Source organism: Eleutherodactylus coqui, chromosome 2, assembly GCF_035609145.1.
Source record: "Eleutherodactylus coqui strain aEleCoq1 chromosome 2, aEleCoq1.hap1, whole genome shotgun sequence".
NCBI lineage: Eukaryota > Metazoa > Chordata > Amphibia > Anura > Eleutherodactylidae > Eleutherodactylus > Eleutherodactylus coqui.
Genome location: NC_089838.1, coordinates 73563388 through 73586303, shown reverse-complemented (window position 1 = coordinate 73586303; position 22916 = coordinate 73563388). Strand labels below are relative to the sequence as shown.

The window sequence follows — 22916 nt, the reverse complement described above, 5'->3', positions numbered from 1 at the left end:
GATATTTAAATAAATTGGCTTTTACAAACGCAGAGATATGCTGTGGATATAGTAGCAGGAAACTGGATATGATCTTAACGTGTCGCATCCATATGCAATGGAAATTTTCAAGTCACTGTGGTGTTGATTTTTTAAACTTAAATTATGTCCATTTTTATTGAAGGATGTGGATTGGTTGCAGATTTTTCCCACTAACTTCAGTTGGAAATTTAAAAAATACACTCAAATCCTACTGGTCCAGGTAACTGAAATATAAAAACAGATTACTCTACAAACCTTACGCTACTCCAATGTCAAGACTACCCTGGTGCTCCCCTAGTCCATTTACTGGCCTCCATTAATAAGTTGGCTTTTTTGCTAACCTGCACCATGCCACTGCTTCCCAGCCAGCTTCAGTAGACCGGATGATCAACAGGATTCAAAGCAATTGCCTACTAATGACCTATTCAGAGGAGAAGTCATTAGTTGGGGGATAGCCTGGAATACCCCTTTTAAAAGAGTTATCATTTTTATATAGGGCCAACACATTCTGCAGCACTTTTCAATGTCAGACATTACAGTAAAAATCTAAATAATTTACAGAAAATGAATGACCGTTTTGCTTACAAGAGCTAACCATCTATGAGGAATTGAATTTAATCAAATACATTTTCAGAACAAATAATGTAACAGCAAAATATAAATTCTGCTGAATTTGTCACTAAACAATCCAGCAGGGAGTAAATGTAAGAATCTGTTTACACTACATTTGTCGTGTATGCCTGGCATATATACCAGGAAAGGATCACAATTAAGGATGAGCGAGTATACTCGCTAAGTCACTACTCATTCGAGTAATGTGCCTTAGACGAGTATCTCCCTGCTCGTCCATAAAGATTCAGGGACTGCCGCGGCTGACAGGTGAGTCGCGGCGGTGAGCAGGGGAGAGCGGGCGGGAGAGAGGGAGAGAGAGATCTCCCCTCCGTTCCTCCCCGCTCTCCCCCGTAGCTCCCCGCCCCGTGGCGGCCCCCGAATCTTTAAGGACGATCAGGGAGACACTTGTCTAAGGCACATTACTCGAACGAGTAGTGCCTTAGCGAGTATACTCACTCATCCTTAATCGCAATGACTTTTATAGATCTAACATATGCCAAAAGTGCGCCCTATTGGCCAGGGGAGTCTGTACCATAGAGACACACAATGTGATTGCTATGGGGCCCTTGGATAGTGAGAACATATGTAGGGCCTTCCTTCAAAAAGGAACTTTCTCCAAGGAGAAATGGTCTAGCAGGGTTATTTTAGAGACCGGGAACAAGAAACAAACACCAGACTCTCCTGTCCTGAGTGACAAAAGCATATACTATAATAGGGGATCCATTTAAGTGTTTTGCTTTGGGGACCCATCAGTTCTTTGTACACCACTGCTTTGGCATACTTTTGTTTACTGTATAGAAAAGCATATTGAATACACTTTTGATACAAAGGAAATAAGTGTTATATATTTATTTATATTTATTTCAATGGAAGTGAAAAGCATGTGTCTGTATGGCAAACAGTTTTATATGTTGGAGCTATGCATTTGATGTATATGCCAGAACATTTCCACAGTATACATTGGACGTACACCAGAAACGCTATGTAAACCGAGCCTAGGGGCTTTCTTATCCGCATGATATCAAGGGTTAGGTGATTATTTGATAGAGAATTACATTTCAACACATTTTCTGATCAGTTGCCCATGGGCACTCTCCATTGAACTAATTATCAGACTATAACACCAACTGGTTGCTCCAGTGACAGATAATTATGTCATTATTTTATGCTTTTGTGCAAAGATAATTTTTTTTAGAGATTTATTTTTACCTAGACTTTAAATATTTCTGTTGATTAGCATTAAAAATCATAATAAAAAATTCACTGAGTCATTGCTCTTTATGATAAGGAGGTATAATAGCTATATATTATACACTTTGGTAAAGAATTTACAAATAATCGTTTATGCAAATTTAATTTATGTTGTTTCTTCAAATAAACAAATAAATTGCAACACATTGCACAGCCTTATACACCAAATCCATGTGTCTTGTTGGATAAATCACCACAAAGGCCATGTTCACACATTCAGGTTTATGTTCGATTTAGGTGTGGATTCTAGGCTTCACTTCCTAGAGAGTAAGCTGATATTCTGCCAGCAGTCCCTGCAAGGGGGAGTTTTCTTTCCCCTTCACATGTTCCAGAAAAAAATCTACTTAGAAAATTGAAGTCACTTGGGATTTTAACATCGGCTGCATGTTTATTACTGTCATGAATTCCACATGGAAAAGCCATTATTACGCTCCATGCATTATGTGGCTAATCCATGAGTTGATCCATAACAGAAATCTAAGTTTCAGCATTGGCTTTTTGATGCAGATTGGCAGATTTTTCAAAACCTATCAAAAAGGTATCATATCTACAAGATTACTTTGTTTCTCTTACTGAGAACAATAACATTCTCTAATTCTGAAAGAAGTTGACATTCTTATCATTGACTTTGAATTTGCAGTTTCAATTTTTCAAGACTGATAACCGTATAGTGAAATGGTGATGGCATAAGCATTCCTCTGCTTTCCCCCCAACAATCGTGTGTACCTCTGAATAGAAACAGGGAACAGAATGGGAAGATAACGGAACAAGTCCAACACCATCTATCTCTCTAATAATGAAATTATGCAGAATTGCAATTGCAGTTGATATTCCTTTCATTTCCCACTTACCATCATTAACAAACTGATTGAAGTGACTTTCTGCTTCGTGCTTCAACATTGCTGGAATTATCCAAACTAAAAAATTCTAAGTTGTCTGTGTGGGCTGCCTTACTAAGGTCATATCTTAGTGCATAGAAGAAGTGTTTCAATAATGACTATGTATAATCGGGAGATTTACAAAACTTTTGCATGCAAAAAGTGGTTACGCTGCTAATAGTGGCTAACAAGGTAACTCCTCAACTTTTCCATTACATTGGTATTGATTCTGTATCCTCCACTAAAGGGGTTTTCCAGTGGCTCTATTTTTATACATAAAATGGGGAAATGCTGTCAAATAAAAAAACAAGACTTTGTTCACCTCTATTGCTCAATCTACTACTCTGTTTGCTATCTCTTAGGATCACACCGATCTTTGCTAACTTCTGGGTAGCCCGATCATATGCTGTTTAAGAATATAACCACTACAGCTAATAGATTTTTTCAGCTATACCCTTGCTGATGCCAGGGATTGTCTGTAGTACTTGGGTGCTTAAATGGCACTTGACCAGCTGTTGAGGGTTCAGAGAGGCCGGTGGGTCTGGAGGGTGGTAAGAGCAAAAGAGTTGAGTATAGTTTCTTTGTTTTACAGCTTTCCCCCTCTTTATTTAAAAACCCCTTTCATTTTACTGGACAATGACCATGCAGGTGTGACCATCTAAACTCTGAAAACAAAGACCCGGATCTAACTTATTCTTGGGATCAGTTAGGGGTCCCCAGCATCTTGCCCCATCAGTCACAAGGCATGTCTGTGTAATAGGAGTAAACACACAACACAGAACTGTCCAAAATGTAACATACAGTAAAGCAGTGAACTGAAAGTGGATAGAGATACCGCAATACAAACTTCCTATCATTGCAGACTGCCAAAAGTTTTCTCCACATAAATGATCATTTTTGCTTTTTACATATGTAAATCCTACAACTTTTACTGAATAAATTGACTTGTTTATCTTCCTTCTGGTATGTTCAGCTATATATTGATATTATATAATTATTGTTTTGTTCTGTGTTAAATTGATGAATCTTATTTTGCCATATGCGTTAAAAAAAAAAAAAAAAAGCTGAAAAAATATATACTAAAAGCAATTTTCTTTAGCTTTCAGGCAAATTACATGTTATCTATAATTCTATACAGGACTTAACTTCTAGTTGGAGAACATTATATGTAAATGAAGACTGCAAACACCTGCATTGAAAACCTTACTTGATAACTTACTTATCCGAGTTGGCTTTAGGCATGATATTATAATCCTTGCTACTTTTTGGGGGTTGAAAATATATTAATACTACCAGTAGTCAAAGTTGTAGAATGTTTATAGAAATAACTTTTTCAGTTTTTAGCACTTAATACTGTATGAATTTTCATTTCATAGGAAAAACAAATATAATTTTAATGATGAGACACAATATGCTTTAGTAAGGTGAAGTCATCAACTGTCAATAATTAGTGAATGGATGAAGTCGTTTTATATGGGTTTACAGAATTGGGAATTTTTCTAATGCTTTTACATTATACTGTACCTAATGATAGATCGCCTATTATAACATGTTCTAAATCATAAAGGTATGTATAGCTTCAAAACAAAAAGAAAATTCATAAAGAACACATTGAAGGCCCCTAATTTACATAACTCCACATTTACTAATCATATTTGCCCTTCAGGCTGCTCTTTACAATGATTTAACATGGTTACTGAAACCATATTTTTAAGCTCAAGGTATTGATTTTATGAAGTAGAAGCAAGTAGTAAGACATCTTAAAGAGCTGTTTAGCTAACAGCATTTTAACAACACTAAATATTCACTAACTATTGTACCAATGGATAGACGTCCAGGTGTACATAGTTTAAGCATGCTAAGAAATAACCTCCATTTAGCCGCTAACCCATCTGATTCGTTTAAAGACAGAATAACCGCTTGGAATTAAACTAGAAATCTCTCCACATTGTTACCGTTTAATTTCTTCAGAGATTTAACTCTTTGCAGTCATTGTGGATTTTTTCCCTGTAAACAGAGATTTTAAATGTTTTTCTTCCAAGTTTAGGCCTCATGTCCACGGGGAAAATCAGATCCGCTGCAGATTCTCCATGGAGAATCTGCAGCGGGTCCCTCCTGCCCCGCGGACATGAGCGCTGAAAATAAGAATTTATAAGAATTTACCTATCCGTAGCGGGCGGCGAAGCTCTGCTCTTCCTCACGGCCGGATCTTCTTTTTCGGCCGGCGGATGAATTCCTCACGCCGGCGGCACGTCGCCGGCACGTCTTCGACGTGCCGCGCGCATGCGCCTGGCACATCCGCCGAGCCGAAGCAAGGGAGATGCGGCCGTGAGGAAGAGAAGACCTTCCCGGTCCGCTCCGGATGGGTAAATACTTTTAAATTCCTATTTTAGGTCTCCCGCGGATCCGGACGGCTTCCATAGGCTTCAATAGAAGCCCGTGGGAGTCGTCCCCGTGGGAGACCCGCACGAAAATGGAGCATGGTCCAGATTTTTTCATGCTCCATTTTTTTTAAAATGTCTTTTATTGACCATCCGCGGGTATTTATCTACCCGCGGGTGGTCAATGCATCCCTATGGGATGCGGATCCGCATGCGGGAGATCCGCTGCGGATCTTAAATCATATTTTGCCCGTGGACATGAGGCCTTATAAAAGCTTTCATTCTGAAATTATATTTTAGCTTGCTCTTTGCACACATCTCTGGCTATAGTTATATAAATCCAAGTGTAAACTCTGGACTTGTCTGAGTTCTAGCACTAAAGGGGTTTACCGAGATTTAAAAAGATTTATATGAAGAAAGTGTGTGAACATAAAAAAAAAATTATACTCATTGGAGCACAAATCCTTGCCACCCCAGTCCCCTAGGAATTTGCCATTCATGGTCACATGCTATTCATTCTACATATGACTGCTCAGTAGAGATGAGCGAACGTACTCGGTAAGGGCGATTTCGCAATCGAGCACCGCGATTTTCGAGTACTTCACTACTCGGGTGGAAAGTACTCGGGGGCGCTGTGGGTGAGCGGGGGGTTGCAGAGGGGAGTGGGGGGGAGAGGGAGAGAGAGAGAGCTCCGACCTGTTCCGCGCTGCTACCCCCCGCTACGCCACGCCCCACCCCACAGCGCCCCCGAGTACTTTTCACCCGAGTAGTGAAGTACTCGAAAATCGCGGTGCTCGATTGCGAAATTGGCCTTACCGAGTAAGTTCGCTCATCTCTACTGCTCAGTCAATTACTAACTTCTGCAGTCATATGCCAAAGTATCACTGCCAATGATCCATGAGCACTCACATGTACTACAAGTGGCACGCATGCTTCACTACTGCTTCATTCATTTCAAGTGAGCTGATGGAAACAGCTGAGTACAAGGGTTTGGCTATCTTTGGCATTCTCATTGAAAATAAATGGAGTGGCACTGCACATCTGTGACTGCCACTCCAGTCAATGTCCTCCACACTTAAGGAGGTGCAGTAAACCCACAAAGAGGAGAAAGTGACAGGGGCCACCTATTCTCAAGATTGTGAGACTCCCACCAATCAGGACTTTTAACACTTATGGATAGGTGACAAAAGTGAATGCTCGTACAACCTCTTTTACTTTAAAGAGAACCAGTTATCTGAAATGTCCTTTTTAGTCGATAATTGTAATTTCCATAACACAACAATTCTGCAGCACCTTTATTTTGAACTGTTGTGCTGTTCTGCTATTTCCTCTAAAAGCTCATGAATAAATTGAAAACTGGGCATTACCAGTTGGGGATTTATCCCTGGACACTGTCCAATGAGAATTGTAAGTATCAGATTGAAAGGGAGTCACCCATTTTGACAAGTGGAATGGTAACACCTAATGGTCAATGTATTCATAAATTTCTAGGAGCAATACCAGGAATGAAACAATGTAGTGAACAAGAAAACCATAATTCAAAACGAGTATTTTATGGGAAATCATTTTGCTAAAAAGTCAGATGACTTGACAAGTGCTCTTTAAACAGTAGAATAGATACATTCTAATACCTAATAGTTCATAAAATTACCTACTATATGACCCCTCAAAGCTTAGAATCTATCATTATGAGAAATTAGGGCATCCACCTGCTTAAAGTGCACCCGTTTCCAATATTGATGAAATTTCTCGACATGGATTGCATAATGTCTTCTTACAATAAGAATATTGTATGATCTTCCAATACAATTTACTTAAATGGATTGTCCAGTTTTAAACTTTTAATGGCCTGTCCTTAGAATAAGGGTCCATTTACATGGGACGACTGTCGGGCAAACTATGCCCAACACTCGTCCCTGTGTGTCCGTGCTCGCATGTAAACTACTTAACGGCTGCTATTGAAACTGAGCGATGAGCTCATCGACCATCGTTTATGCAGCATAAGCGATGAACTTATCTCTCATCGCTCAGTTTAAATAGCGGCCGTTCAGTAATGAACGGCCACTGTGTTATGTCAATGGAGAGGGGTGGGGAAGCAAGAGGAGAGAAATCTCCTTCACTGCCTCAACCCCCTGCTGGCCGCTCTGTGAGCAAGCCAGCTCTCCTTGCTCTCGTGTGATAGCTTGTGTGTTTGCCCAACAGTCGTCCTGTGTAAATGCACCCTAACCCATTAATAGTAGATTAGCAGTGGTCTGCCACCTGGGACCCCACCTATTGGACTTTTGTCAGACTGCTGTTTTCATGCACTGTGCTGATTTCTGCAGGAAACATATAGCTCTGTCCTTATCACAATGCATTGGCTTGTCATTACAGGCAAAGTACCCATTCACTTCTATAGGTAACTTTATCTATAGTACCGGACTTGACCACTGCAGTGGGAGTAAAACTGTGTTTCTTGAAGAAATTACTTCAGTGCACAAGTATATAGGTTTAACGAACAACTTATCGGCAGAAGCCCTGGGTGGCAGGCCCTCATTGATTTACTATTAAATGCCATGAATACTTTACGAGTATTAAAAGTTTCTTTGAAGTGCCTAATTCAAAGGTTACAGTTGGAGTAAGTTAAGTGAAGTTGCAGCATCTTTCAAACAGAATTCTTTAATTCTTGGAAATTACTTCAAAAGTCTAGTTGACCATTTCATATTTAGGCTTGAACAAAAACCCAGCTTATATGTCACCTTAGAATAAACTGAAGAGCAAGCATCAAGTTATGACATTTGTGCTGAGAATAAACCAAATGTTTTTTTATAGGGTGACTAGGTGGTGTAAGTGGCTATTTCATCATTTCCACCTAATCTGTCTGTTTATCATGGACACTTGAAAGGATTCACGAAAGACAGGTCAGAGAGCATAATGTTCTGAAGCCATAGCTTTAAGGTTTTCAATATCATGTACAGTACAAGTTCTAGGCTGGGATAGGTATGGGATAGTGTAGAGACTTGACAGAAGAGGGATCAAAAGAAGTGGGAATTAGATCATTTCTAACACAAAGTCAAAAGTAGTGAACTTGAGACTTAAAAGTTGCTTGTATGAAATATCAAAGGAAGAGGAGAGGTACAGAACTTTCTCAGAACTTAATTCATGCATAACCCTTGCTGTACATTCCTGTTTCCTCCAATATAGGAGAGATTATGTGTTTATAGTTATATTTTATGTTGCCTCTCATTTAAATAGATGTTGTTTATCATGAAATTGGTTAAATCGCAAAAAAACCCTTTTAAGTGTACTTTTCCTCTAATATGGGTTAATAAGTATCTGCCTCATAGAACTCTTTGCCGCCTTATGAATCACTCTGATAGAATGAAGTTGAATGTTATGGACCTGTGTTTTTTCAACCTTATCTATGTAACTAACATAAATTTCTGTAGGGTGGAAAGTTAGTGGACAAGAGCATTCCTGCACATTGACCTTGGGTGCATTCTCCAAGGCTAGACTTACAGCTTTCTATACGGGGTAATCGGTATAAGTTTATACCAGTTTTAGAAGGCAGAATGAATTGACTTGCCTACCAGAGAACCAAAGGATTCAGTAGGTCAGCGAAAAAAACATTAGGTATAACTACAAAAGGGATACTGAAGTCCAGCAGTAGATGTTTCTTTCAGAAGATGACTTTAAAGCAGTTCACTTGATGGGTGAAAGACTTTTTCAGCTTAAAGGAGCTGTCCAGGAATTGAAAAACATGGTTGCTTTCTTCAGAGAACAGGACAGACATGGTCATGGGTTGTGTCTAGTATTGTAGTTCAGCTCCACTGAAGTGAATCAAGCTGAAATGTGATACCACATATAACCTGTGACAGGCATCATGCTAGATTAGGAAGAAAGCAACCATGTTTTATTTAAACCTGGACAACTTTAAGTAAAAAGCATGTGTATGTGTGCAATAGTAGTACTGGTCTTCTCAAACCAATTAAACTCCTGACTTGGGTATCTGAGTTGGACGTCAAAAGAATTTATCTTCTTAATGGGGTACAAAACACATGAAATAAGCAGTGAAAGAAGCCTTAACATTTTTGGTTTACAGTTAGAAAGCTACCAATGTTAACCTGCTTTAACAAGTACTGTTGAGTTGTTTGTGGTATCCCTGCACCATTATCCAATTCTCTGTTGCTTGGTTTCCCTGCAGTTTCTCCACTGCTTCAGGAACATGTACAACATCCAGTGCCCACTGTGCCATATACACAATTCAGGCTCAATTTAATGGAGGAAATTCAGGGTGAAGATGAAGAGTTAGATCTTATAGCTGCTTTATTACACTGTTATTGGATCTTTAGAGTTTAAAGGGGACCTGTCACCACTATTTCACTCCTAAAATGGATTTTAAGAAGAGTCACAGAGGCAGAGGGAACTAATTTGTATAAAAGCCCGAATCACAGAAGATCCCTTAAAACTATAATATTTTATTTCAATATCTTAAAAGACACACACACATTGGGCTCGATCATCAACTGATGAAAGGACAAGGACAACACAACATACAAAACACGAGTGCCCATATATATCACAGTGTTACCGCACAGGCGAGGTTTCAAAGTGAGACTGTATTCATGCGTCTATATTATGACTACATGAATGTCTTCTTGTGAAAAACTTCCCGGGAAGTCGGTGTCTCAAATCATATCTCATATAGAGCTGGGGTGTTTATGGTGTGATTGTTTGAGATCACATCTCAGTACAGTGTCTTATCCCAGTCTATTTGTTGATTTGATAGAGCACTTTTATTTATTTGTTCAACTTGGTGGACTGACCAACAATTTTGCAAGGGTTAGCCTAAATGAGCAAATAGTTCCAGGGGACAATACCCCTTAGCCATCTGGCCCCTACCCACCATTAGGGCAGGAGGCTACACAACTCTCTCTATGCATTAGCCTAACAGAAAAACTCTCTCTATTTAGCGCTCATATTTTAGCCTAGATATCTAGTTAATGCGGTCATCACTATTTGACCCGGTTTTGAGTTAGTCTAGCCAGCTGGGTGATTGATTATTTATACAGATCTAGACCTAGGCTAAGGGGCATTGTCCCCTGTTTCATGTTGCGTTCTGATAGTGTTTGGCTTTGATATCAGGGCAATGAGGTCATGCTAAATGGACCCTGCCTTAGTTAGCGATTTTATTAAATCGCCTTGACCAATCTCTAGCCATCAGGAGAAGGGTCATACAATTTGACTGATATTTGCCAAACTACAGGGAGATGTAATCACTACTGAGTATCCTGAGATTCTAAGTTATCCATATAAGACCAGGAGATACTAGCAACTATCTTTGTTCCTACAAAAATCAACTATCTAGACAACTCTATCTTGATACTACTAAGCATACGTCTGTCAAATTGATATATAGACAGACCTATGAATATACTCTAGACCATTGACCATACGGTTCTTGAAAAGTCGAAGGTCCGACAGAAATGCATCGAACCTTGTACTCTGAATCTTGAATTTTGTAATGATCTAGCTGTTGATTAAACTAATGAAGGTTTGGAACTATTTGCTTATTTAGGCTAACCCTTGCAAAATTGTTGGTCAGTCCACCAAGTTGAACAAATAAATAAAAGTGCTCTATCAAATCGACAAATAGACTGGGATAAGACACTGTACTGAGATGTGATCTCAAACAATCACACCATAAACACCCCAGCTCTATATGAGATACGATTTGAGACACCGACTTCCTGGGAAGTTTTTCACAAGAAGAGATTCATGTAGTCATAATATAGACGCATGAATACAGTCTCACTTTGAAACCTCCCCTGTGCGGTAATACTGTGATATATATGGGCACTCGTGTTTTGTATGTTGTCTAGTCCTTGTCCTTTCATCAGTTGATGATCGAGCCCAATGTGTGTGTGTCTTTTAAGATATTGAAATAAAATATTATAGTTTTAAGGGATCTTCTGTGATTCGGGCTAAAATGGACTTTACTAGCCAGCAGGAAATGAGAAATCAATCACTTTTAATGTCCTCCCTTTTTCTAGTGAGCCTACGTACCTCCGCAATTCAGTTCCAAAGTGATCCTGTGCCATATAGAAATTGGTAGAGAAGAGTCAACTAGCCAAGAACAGTCATGCTGATTCATGAGTTGTTAAGATATCTATACCCATTTTTCATGATGGTCAGGATTACCTGTGTAATTTGGGATGCAACAAGCTCTCCATTGAGAGAGAGGGTGAGTTTTTAGCTCGACAGCTCATGAATTCACATGACTCTTGCTTGGCCAGATGGCTCTTTTTTGCTCATTTGCATATGGTTTGGGATAATTTTGGAAACTGCCTGTGGAGGAACATGGGCTTACTAGGAAAAGAGAGGTCATTAGAAGCAATTTAGTTTTCATCCCCCTGTTAGCCAGTAAAGTCACTCTGAGGGGTGAGATGGTGGTGACAGATCCCCTTTTAAGGAATTTATGTGAATCTCTAAAACACAAGTCATAGTTTCTAGTTGAATATACTCTTTAAAATGTTTAAAGACCTATAATTATTGGCCCTGCTCTAAAGAATTATGCTGTAAATATATTCAAACTATTACTGCGCTACCAATTTTATAACAATAAGAATTAAGCTGGGTTTACATGGGACGGTTGTTGGGCAAACGATGCCAGACACTCGGCCCTGTGTGTCCTGTGTGCTCCTGCACGGGAGCTAGAAGTGCTGGCTCACTGACAGAGCAGCCAGCAGTGGGGTGGGGTGACTGCAGGAGATTTCTCTCCTCTCAGTCCCCTGCCCCCTCCATTGACATAACACAGCTGCATAAACAACAGCCGATGAGCTGATCTCTCATTGTTCAGTGTAAATGGCGGCCATTCAATACTGAAAGGCCACTGTGTTATGTCAATGGAGAGGGTCGGGGGAGTGCGAGGAGAGAAATCTCCTGCAGCCTCCCCGCTGAGAGCTAACTGTACCACCTCCCGTGCAGGTGCACGGGAGTAAGCATGTGCGGTAAAGTGCCGGGCATTGTTTGTTCGACAGTCGTCCTGTCTAAAAGGGCCTTAAGGCACGTGTGATAGTGATCTGTCCAAAAACCCAATAACAATCACTTATGTTCTTTAAAATCATTAACCCATAACCTATATACTGTAGCCTACTTTGCTCTTCTATTATACCAGCAATATCTCCAGAAAATCAGTAACTTTTTGATCATATCCATAGTTACATTTCTGTTCATTCTAAACAGCTGTGAATTAGAATCATTATTGGATTGATTTGGATATAAATCAGCATTTGTGGATTCGAACATTAAAATTAATGATCTAATTGGTAATTTTCATTATTGGCGTTATATTCAACATGTTACTGAAAATCAATGGTTTTTTTTAATGTTCTTAATCTATTTTACCATGTTTTTACTGTAATTGTCTCATTCCTGTTAATATTTCATGCTATATTTGGACAAAAACAGTATGTATTTTAATATAGGTTTTAAAGATGACTTAAACAAACACATTTTTCTATGCCTGCCTCATCACCTAATAGCCTGTCACACTCTTAAGGTCTCTTCTGTGTATTACAGCCATTTCTCTTTAGTGTAGCCCCCTGTCTGATGCTCATCAGGCACCATCTTGAGAGTGAGATTTTCTATTTTGTTTCTCCAATTTTGCATCAGTACACCATTAACTGAGGCTATTCCATTTTTATCTGCTGGGGGACAGTTTAATAATCATTACCTTCTTCACCTAAATAAACTACAGACCATAAGAATACAGTCATAAAGATGAGCTGTGATCTCCTTTATTACACTTGTGTGGCAGGAGCTGGGTAATAATAAACAGTTATTAATTTTGTCTGTTATGTTGACCGGTTACCGAACAACATTCTACAGCTGAAACTGTATTAAAATAGCAAAAATGAGCTGCACCCCTTCTCTGCTGTGAGGATCCAGCATTGTAGTTCTTCCATTCTCCCAGTGTCTGTTGTGGAATGTCATCGCAGGAAATCACCGGACCACTGCAGCCAGTCAGAGGTTGCAGTGTCAACCTTCTGAACGCCTGCCTTCATTGCACCAAGGATGTGGGTGCTAATGCCAGGAGAATGGACGATGATGCTGCAGTCTCTGATTGGCTGTAGTGGTCAGGTGACTTCTTGTGATGTCATCTTCCAAAATAAACATTGGAAGGATGGCAGGGCTACAGTGCTGGATTCCAGCAACAGAGAAGTAGTACGTACAACTCTTTTTGTTTTAATGCAGTTGCAGCTATTTTAAAGGGGACAGCCCCTTTAAAATATTGCTTTAATATGTATAGTGTCTTGGAACTGATGGCACTTTAAAATAAATAATATCTGGCAACTTTTTTTTACATACATAACGTCTTAAATATGGCATACGTCTAGTCTATGCCATCTTTTAGAGAATAAATATGGCATAGACTAGACATATTTCTTTATGCCTTACCATTAGTCTAAATGTATATAGCATATCTAGGCACATTAGCAAGTCATAATGGCATGTATCCTAACAGGTAATAAAACCAAACAGCAATCAAGTACACCTGGCTATATACTAAAGCAGTGATCATGAAAGCTGATCTTGCTCTCTTAATAAGGTGGTCACTTGATCATTTGCGTGAATGGGGTGTTCTTGGTGGTAGGACCTTAGTTTATGTGCTAATGTTAAATACTTGCAAGATTCTGGAAAATGGCATATACACCTGCACCAGAACGTCAGATTAAGCAAAGTATCCTTTCTATACATAGGAATGTTTTCCATTGTCATTGTACCACCAATGAGTCAAAGCATAAATCCACCTTTTGCCAAGATAAAAAGCCAGACTTAACAGTTGAACATTAGAAAATGTATCCATGAGCACCTGGAGCCCCGGACTATGAGGGCCTGAAAACTTTTCCCCTGCCCATAAGAAAAGCTGTGTTGATGACTGGTGAGCCAAAGTGCCAGACAATAAGGCCTTAAGTACAACAGAGCATTGTGCTTAGAGAATGTATGAAGAAGCATACTGTAAGCTTTTATTCCCTACAAGTAAGAGCTCAGTAAGATGGGGAGCACACTACCATATTTTGGCCCTCATTTTGCGTCCATAATGCTGAAGTGCATCCCAGCCTGATGTATGATGCTTAGAGTTCAGATCAGAAGACCAATGATCATGCCTGGACACACTTCAGTATTGCGGATGCAAAACAGAAGCTAAAATGCAATAGTGTGCTTCTGGCCTTATACAGCATTATGTTAATTTGTTTTTTCTATTAGATTTCTACAAAGTTGAGCAGAACCATAATATGTTCATGTGTAAGAGGCCTTGCAGTAGAGTCCCGCACTACATAAAGCGCATACACCCAAAACCCGGCCCAATCGCAGTGGTCAACAGCTCGACAATTTTGCAGGTAATTCTGCCAATTGGCTGTCACGGGTGGGCGGAGTTTCAGCCACATGTAGTTTTTTATGCAACGTGTGATTGTATCCTTAATGCTTAAAAGTAAATGCCCTAATTATCCACTACGCCCTATTCAAGATTATTAGGATTTCCAGGATCATCAGATGCTAGAGTACTGGACTAATTAGTATTTTAAACATATGTACACATATATGGTTTATGTACTATATGCAATAGATAAATATAAATGTATATAGTATTGCACAGACTATAACAAAACCGGTAATACAGTAAAATTCACTGTGTAAGGGGAGTAGGATATACGGAACTGGCAAAGCAAACACATTGTGCAGACGGGCACAAAGATGCAACAGATGGCTGAAAGTGGACAGCTCCTTAATGACCTGATATGCAGTCAATCAACAGAATACCACGCAAGAAAATCCAAATCAGTCTTGTCATTATCAGGAGAATTTTAATTGAAGCAATAAGGTTCTTTCATCTCAGCTGGTTTCAAAGTAAGTAATAACATAAACAAGCACCCTCTACTGATATCCTTTAATTAAAGCCTTGAAATTTGTTATTTTAGCTGAATTGGTAATGTCATATGATTGCCAAAATTCTTGGCAATTATATTTTAATTGTACATAATAGCTCATAAATTTTCTACCATCACAACCTAAGGAGAAAATGTTATCACTTCAATGTAGATAACAGAAACATTGTTTTTAGGAAAATGAAATCTTGTAATATGAATACTAAAATGACCCTATTGTATAAAGAAGAGAGAATGTGTTACTAGAAGTTACTGCTTAGTTATTAGCTTGTATTGTTATTATGTTACTTAATTAAGTGTATTTTTATGCAGTCTATAGGTTTTTTTATTCACTTTCATTTGCTTGACATACTGCATGTATACACACCACTAATATCTATGAATGGTTGATGTAACAAGTCCCCAGAATGATCACGTATCATTAATAGCAGTAGTCACCGAATATGGTGCCCTCAGACACAAGGGGCCTAGATGTGATTGCAACCACTGTACCTCCTGTAGTTAATTCCCTGTGATGAAGATTCTTCTAGCAGGAACAATATAACAACATATCCTTTCCTCCACAACACAATGCAGGCAGAAATATAATTACCTCCCTATTCCCTCCACTTTGAACAGCATTTTTAGATTTTTTTTCACACATTGTGTACTATGAGAGCAGTTCTCAATCAGACCATGGGTGCACTAAGCGGCCTACTAGCTTTACAGATAACTCAACGTTTTACCAGGAAGACTGATGTAAAGTAACTCCCATAACAGCTAAGTAATTCAAGTTAATAGTTTATGCAAATACACAACAGATGTGGCTCTATAGGAATAGAAGTTCTCACACTTTTTCATGGAAAATGTTGTACTGTATGTAATAAAAAGCTTCTACATGATCAAGACTAAGGAAAAACATTAAAAAAAACATTACTTAAGACCATCAATTTACGGGGTTGTCCAAGATTTTTTTTCTATAAATCACAGATCCTCCACAGATAACTCAAACCTCTTTGTACTCCCCTTTGTGAAATCATTTTGTTATAGGATTTGCTATAAGACCTAAAAAATGCATGTACATAATGCTACAAAATAAAAAATGGATGTAAAAAAGCCACTAAAATGTCTTGAAATCTAAGGGATTTTTTTACAAGTGTTTTGAAATGCTGAAAACCTTTTGTGTGTGAAGGTGCCCTTGAACTGCTTTTTTTCACAGAGTTCAGATGAATCTCCAAATCAAGTATACTCAACTACTTTTTTGGAAAAGTTTACTTATTGAGTCTGTGCCCAAGTGACGTTTTAGTATACCCAAGTAATAACTGATTAAAATGGGGCACATGGGGTTCAAACACCAAAACCATACCACATCCTTGTCAAAGCTGCCAAACAAATACCCCAGTACAGCATAAAATAACTTCCCAGATGGCACATAAATACCACAGTGCAGCCAAAAACACCGTTCTCATGTGCCAAAAACAGAGCAGCCCAAAATGTAATGTGAGGTGGTGATTTCATGATGTTTTCTAGTGGGAGTGAAAGTGATCTGACTAACGATTGTCATTATAAATTTGTTTTGAAATGACAGTTTATGTGAGGGAAAAAAAGCCAAGTATAACATGTAATGATTAAATTGCTTCCATTGCTTATATTCTTAACCCAGATTAATAAGAAATGTGTGAACCATGTTCTACAGCGATTGAGTACAAATGTACAGAATATTTGATGTGCCTCTATTTTTTTGCTGTGTTTCTACTCTGTGGTAAATGAATTTGAATAAAACTTGCCCACCCACAATGACCAAAAGCCAGAAGGTTTTGACAGAAAAAAAGCAGTATTTGGATGCATGCAGTTACCACAGCGTTAAGGCTTAGCCTAATTTACACAGTCAGAGCAGAAGTACTGTGTACCTGTATCCAATCACCATAAAATCATAGCTCACTTGACTTGCTGTTGTGTGGCAAGCCTTAGAGAGGAGTCAGATAGGAGTAGTATATAAATTACTATGAGGGGTTAAATACCTATGCATAGATATTTGATATTACTGCTGGACTTTATGTTCTTGCTAGTTTATTTTGGCTAATGGGCTGAGTATAAAAGGCAAGTTCCTTTACCAGGCTGTGGTATGACTCAACAATTTTTTGCAGAGCGCCTTGTGAGGAGTAAGTTGCCCCACTGCTACTGGAGAAGTGGGTTTTCCTGTATCATCGAGATGGAGAAAGCAAAACTCTGTTTTCCAGAATGGCATTTCCCAGTTGTTAAAACATGTAAGCTGCCAATTGCTAAACAAAATTTTAGCTGCAGTTACAGATTACAAGCGCTGAGCCATCACCAGTACAGAGGCCACCAGCAAGACCATATAGACTAACACCCACAATCCTGATATTCAAGTTTGCTGTGTAATTGTGAGTACCATCACCCAGGCTCTTCCCCAGTGAAATCAATTATTTTGACTTAATCACTGAACAGCCTCCACAAACATACTGTGCTAATAATTTGCTCAGGGGACAGTGGCTGCATATTTAAGTTAGTCTTGCAGGAACTTGGGTTTTCTAAATGTCTAAATTCACTAAGTTACTTCAGAGGATACTCCAATTTTCAAATAGTATCTGTGGAGCTATTAGTTCCTGAGCAGGGCAAACTATTAATTGTAATAATTCTATATTGTGCTCATAATATTAAGGACACACTATTCTTAGGATAAGGGCAGAGTTATAATATTAGTAAGAAGTTAGTAAACTGGTTGCATTGTATCCAAATAATTTTGTTGCATGTTATTGCCATATTATTTATCATACCTTAAGTAAAGCATTGATCAACTGAACTAGCGTAAAGCCACTCCTTAATTGCAGACCTGTCACCTTAATGTATATATTAATAATGCATTGGTGCATCATGTGTATTTGCCTGCTGCTAACTGCCCTTCTTGCACCCGTGTCAGCATCTGTAGTGGGTCCACCAGTGTCCCTCTATAGCAGTCAGTGCTGGCTGCCATGGTCTGTCCTCCTCCCCCTCCTCTTTTAGTTGTCTCTAATTAGGACATGGATTAGAGGGTTAAATTGGAGAGCAACAAGCTCAGGGCTGAGCCAGCAGTACTCACTTATCAGGGGTGTTCTGGCTCCTTTTTCCTCCAGCTGCCACATAAATGAAGAAGAGTGTGGTGCTGGCTGTTAGTCGGTCAGAGAAGACTCGCTGCACAGTACAGCAGCACAAAGACCGTTTTGGAATCAGACTAGAAGCTGTGTGGATTCTAAAGGCATGCAGCTGTAGGCTACCACTGATGAGTGTTAAATGGGTACTTCCAACCCAATTAATTCATTAACCAATCTGATTTTCCCAAAATTATTGTAAATCAGCATGGTTAATTCCAACTCCAATGGAAGCAAACATCGGCTTTTTAAGTGTGTATGGATAAGAAGAACAGCAGGAAGAATAAAAAAAACATCCAGATGTTGCCCCTAATCAGAGTTGGACCTATAACTCCAGCAGTGCCAAGCAGCAAGGCTAACAACTGAGTTACCATACCTGTACTTTCTGTTTCAGAAAAGAACAGGAATAATAAAACACAAAGAGAACATAAATAACACCCCTCTAGATGTTTCCCCACGTCAGATTTAAAACTACAACCCCAGCACTGCAAGGCAGCAGTGCTAACAAGTGAGCCACCACACTTGTCCATTCTGTCCTTGATCAGAATAACAAAAATAAACACAAAGCCAACGTTAAAAAAATCTAAATGTAGCCCTTGGTCAGAGTTGAACCTGCAGCTCCCTTCATGGGTTTTGAACTTGGGGCCCAAACACTGAAAGGCAAGAGTGCTAACAGGTGATCCACATTACTAGAAATAGAGGACACGTGTGCACACGGATCAGGACATCCCAATCCATTTTGTAGCAAAATAGTATTTTTATTTGCAGAATGATTTTAAGTTGAGGTTTGCTACAAAATGGATTGGGATGACCTGATCGGATTTTGTGAAAACTGTCTTAATCACGATGAGTAGCAGTACCAATGATCCCCTGCCAGTCTAGACATCAAGGGTCTGAACAACTGATGCCCATAGTTCAGATTCAGACTGCGGTCTGCCAGTTGAGTGGCCTTTCTATAAATCCTAAAAATTGAAACTTGAGCAAAATAATATAAAAAACATTTATGCATCAACAGCCCTCAGGAATGTGGGGCCACCAGTGTATCCTTACTAATACATTTGGCTCAAAATTGTCCTTTATAAAATTAACTATTTGTGTCAAACATAATGTAAGCATAGTTGGGATACATAAGGTTTATATCTACATTCCCTCCTCTGATATATGCAGTACAGAAAAACAGAAGCTGGTGCTGATTCACATGCAAATCTGCCAATAGCTCAGTAATTTATGCAATTTTTCCTTCTTGTTTTCTATGTCCATTTTTATGATAATTTTGTGATGATTAAAATCCACACAATTTCCTCTCTGGTCAGTCTAAATGTGTGGAATTGCTATACTTTTTTCACATTTGATTTCCTTCAAAGTTGTTTTAACAAAAGTTGAAAAGATCAAGCTAAAATGAAATTAGACTAATTTGCATTATTAATATTATTTTTATAGCGTAATATTAATAGTTATTCTTATAGCAATTTTATGTTTAACATGATTATTAAAACTAGTGTTGAGCGATTATTGAAATATTCAGGTTAGGAGTGTCCAAACCGAATTTTAAAAAAATCATCCTAAATTGGGATGGATGATTACAAATCCCAAGTTAATTGGAGTAAAAACCAGCATCACAAAATTACCATCTGGAATGAGGTGGGGGGGGGGGGGCGGTGTTAATACGATTATCTTTTAGTGCTGGAGTCCTAGGTTCAAATCCAGTGAAGGGTAACATGGAAGTTGCTGCAGTTTGTGATAGTTTTTCAGAAGTCAGAAGTGAATTGAAAAGGAATGGGAGATCTAAAGGAAGGTCTATACTACTTCTTGCTGGATCCCCATCTGGCTTTGACTTAAAGAAAAATTACAGCAGTATTTTTCCCCAAACTACCATGAGTGAAACTCCCTTAAGGTGTTATCTATGAAGTGATTTCTACTTTAATAGTTTTCAAGATCTTTATTTCTTATTCACTTTTCTTAAAGAAGTCTTTTTTTATAAATTCATTCATTCCCCCAGTATATACAAGTGAGCTAGTCTTGCAGCATCCGAGGAGAAGGCCCAAAGGCGAGTAGACAGCGGGGAAGGCCTTGTCTTGGGTCTCTACCATCTCCTCCCCTGGGGCTAGATTGGGACCCAACCACGTCACTGCTAAGGGAGATCACAGAGGTAGTAACTTGGGGTTACCTTGAGTCCGATTTGTCACTCGTGACACCACCGTTTTATCCTCTACGACGGACCTTCCAGATGAAATACAGTAGTCCACAAACAGAGTAACTTTCTGAACAAGAACCGGGAACGGTCGGTTACATCCGTTTACTGCAAACTCTTGAATATAAACTCCAGCAAACCGTCCTGGTACAGTTAAAACAAGCAAAAGTGATGTCACAGGGAGGATTTTCAGGATGTATGGAAAATCCCCAGTCCAAGTTTCCTCTGCAATTTCCACTCCCAGCAAACTCTCTCTCTCTACCGGTCAACACTCAATCTCACTTTCTCCTCTTCTTGCTAAGCAGCAGGTTGTTTCCCTCCCAGTACTCATCAGAAGCACTGAGGATTCCCAGGTTGGTTAGACCCAGCACAAAGAAGTCGCTTGGCTATCTTCATTACTCCACACACCGTCTGACTTATCCAGTGTGTGGGTGTCAGACTCTCCCAACTTTGACTCCTCTCCTTGCATTCATGCAAACACACACATCTCACAATCACATGACTAAAAATGACGCATACAGAGCGCTACATTTTTCAGACAAGACAGGACATACCAGACATTAACCCTTTCAGTCATGGAGCCATCCAATACACACAAATCAAATGCATACCACAAACAAGACACTGAGAAGACAATGGCACTAGACAGACATAGAACATTATGGAGGGGCCCCACTAGCTCTGGGCCACTACAGTGTTACCTTGGTTAGTTATTTCTTTCTGTCTGAATCTCCCAGACACTTTTTCCTTAGACAGTCATGTGATCTCAGTTCTAACCAGCTCAGAATTCCTTCAGTTTGTGTCCTCTAAGTCCATTTCTTAGTCTGCGTGATGCTGTTACATGGCCTCTACCATAGAATTTGCTTATAGACGAATTTAGACTGTCAGAGTTTGTTAAGGATCACACAGCTCTTGCACATAGGTATAATAGAGGAGATCACAGCTCATCCTCTTGACTCTATTTATGACCTGTAGCTTATTTATATGACTATAAAAGCTAATGCTAATTATACTGTTGTCCACCCTGCAGGCAAAGATGGTAAAGCCACAGCTAATGCTGTGCTGATGAATCATGGGATATGTGTTAAACTCTAGGTAAAAAATATTACTCTAAACATGTTGCCTGATAAGCATCAGATAGGGGCTGGAATGCAGGAAAGTGGCTGCAGAGCACAGGTGAGACCACCAGAGTGTGACAGGCAATCAGGTGAGAGGGGCAGAAATGGAAAAGTGTGTTTTTACTGTAGTGGTCCTTTAAAAAGTAAATTGGGTGATATTGGATTATGAGAAATGGCATGCTACAATCTAAAATAGTGGTTGCTTTTCCATCTACTGTTACTGTGGCCACACAATACTACTACTATGTCATGAATACCTTACAGGTGATCAGACATGGAGTATGTTATAGTAAATCTGAGCCTACTGCTACATATGTAACTGTAATACCCAAAGGTGTCAAAAGTGTCTTTTTTTTAAAGAGGCATGACTTAGATAGAAGAGCATGGCAAACCTATATGTAGTGTCATACGTAAGGATGTAGTAGCCCATGTAGCATGGTTTTTCAAGATAAAATATGTCACATTGATAATATTCCTAGCCATTGCATCTAAAAGTAGTTTACAAGTAGCAACTATCATTCAGATAGTCACTTAGAAAAGTTGTTTAAGCATACGAATGACATTTTGTTTGCTTTTATACATGGCAATGGTTGTTCATTAGATGTTTACTAAGATATCGTTTGTAGGGAAAATCTCCATGCAATTTTATTTTCAAGTCTTGACAAAAACTGATGGTTGTGACTTTAAATGACTTTTGATCAACAGCCACTATTTTTTTGATAATCTGAAACAAAACGACCAGCTACTTATTGTTACTTACCCTGTCAGTGCTCATATTTACACTGAATGACCATTATTTAAATTCATTCTTTTAAGTGATTACTAGCCAATAGTTGTCTCATATAAAGATATCTTTAGTGGTCACTTCAGCTCAAACGGTTAAAGCCCATTTATACACACAGATCTTTAAAAAGATGAAAAGATCAGCAATCGTTTTGCATAAAGTACTAATAGGCACTTATTGCTATTAGTACTTAATCAGCTTCATTTGCATGCAAGTGAGGTTCTGGGAGCTGCTGCAGAACTCAGCAGGAAGTCTGAGCTCTGTAATTAGCTCCATTGTTAGGCCACAGGCTGCTAAGAGAAAACAATGTAATCTCTAGCTCCCCGTGGAGAATTCAGCACTGTGGACAGTAGACTCATTGTGCGGATTTGCTTATCAGCTGTTCAGCCGGACAATTGTTTTCAAGCAGAACTGAAAACCGTTGTTTGGCAGAAAACTGAAAGACAGAAAGATTTACACACAGCAATTATCGCTCAAAAGATGGCTTTTGAGCAATAATCGTTGTCTAAATGGGCCCTATAGGAATAAAAGACAAAACCCTTAGCCAGAAAATGTTGCTGCCCCAAAGGATTTTGAGTTGCATTACTGAGGTGCTGAAGAAGGAGGTTACTGTCCCTCAGGCA

At 39.1% G+C, this 22916-nt stretch overlaps 1 protein-coding gene across 8 annotated transcripts in view; it reads left to right on the top strand.

The window, feature by feature from the left end:
* Positions 1-22916, top strand: part of TENM2 (teneurin transmembrane protein 2) — a 1550877-nt gene that overhangs the window by 323099 nt on the left and 1204862 nt on the right. For 2 of the 8 annotated variants that reach the window (XM_066591124.1, XM_066591119.1), the window contains exon 3: positions 11860-11870. The exons of the other annotated variants lie outside the window; for them this stretch is intronic. In XM_066591124.1, the coding sequence (XP_066447221.1) occupies positions 11860-11870 (11 nt within the window). The remainder of the gene's footprint in view (positions 1-11859; positions 11871-22916) is intronic. 8 annotated transcript variants of the gene reach the window in all.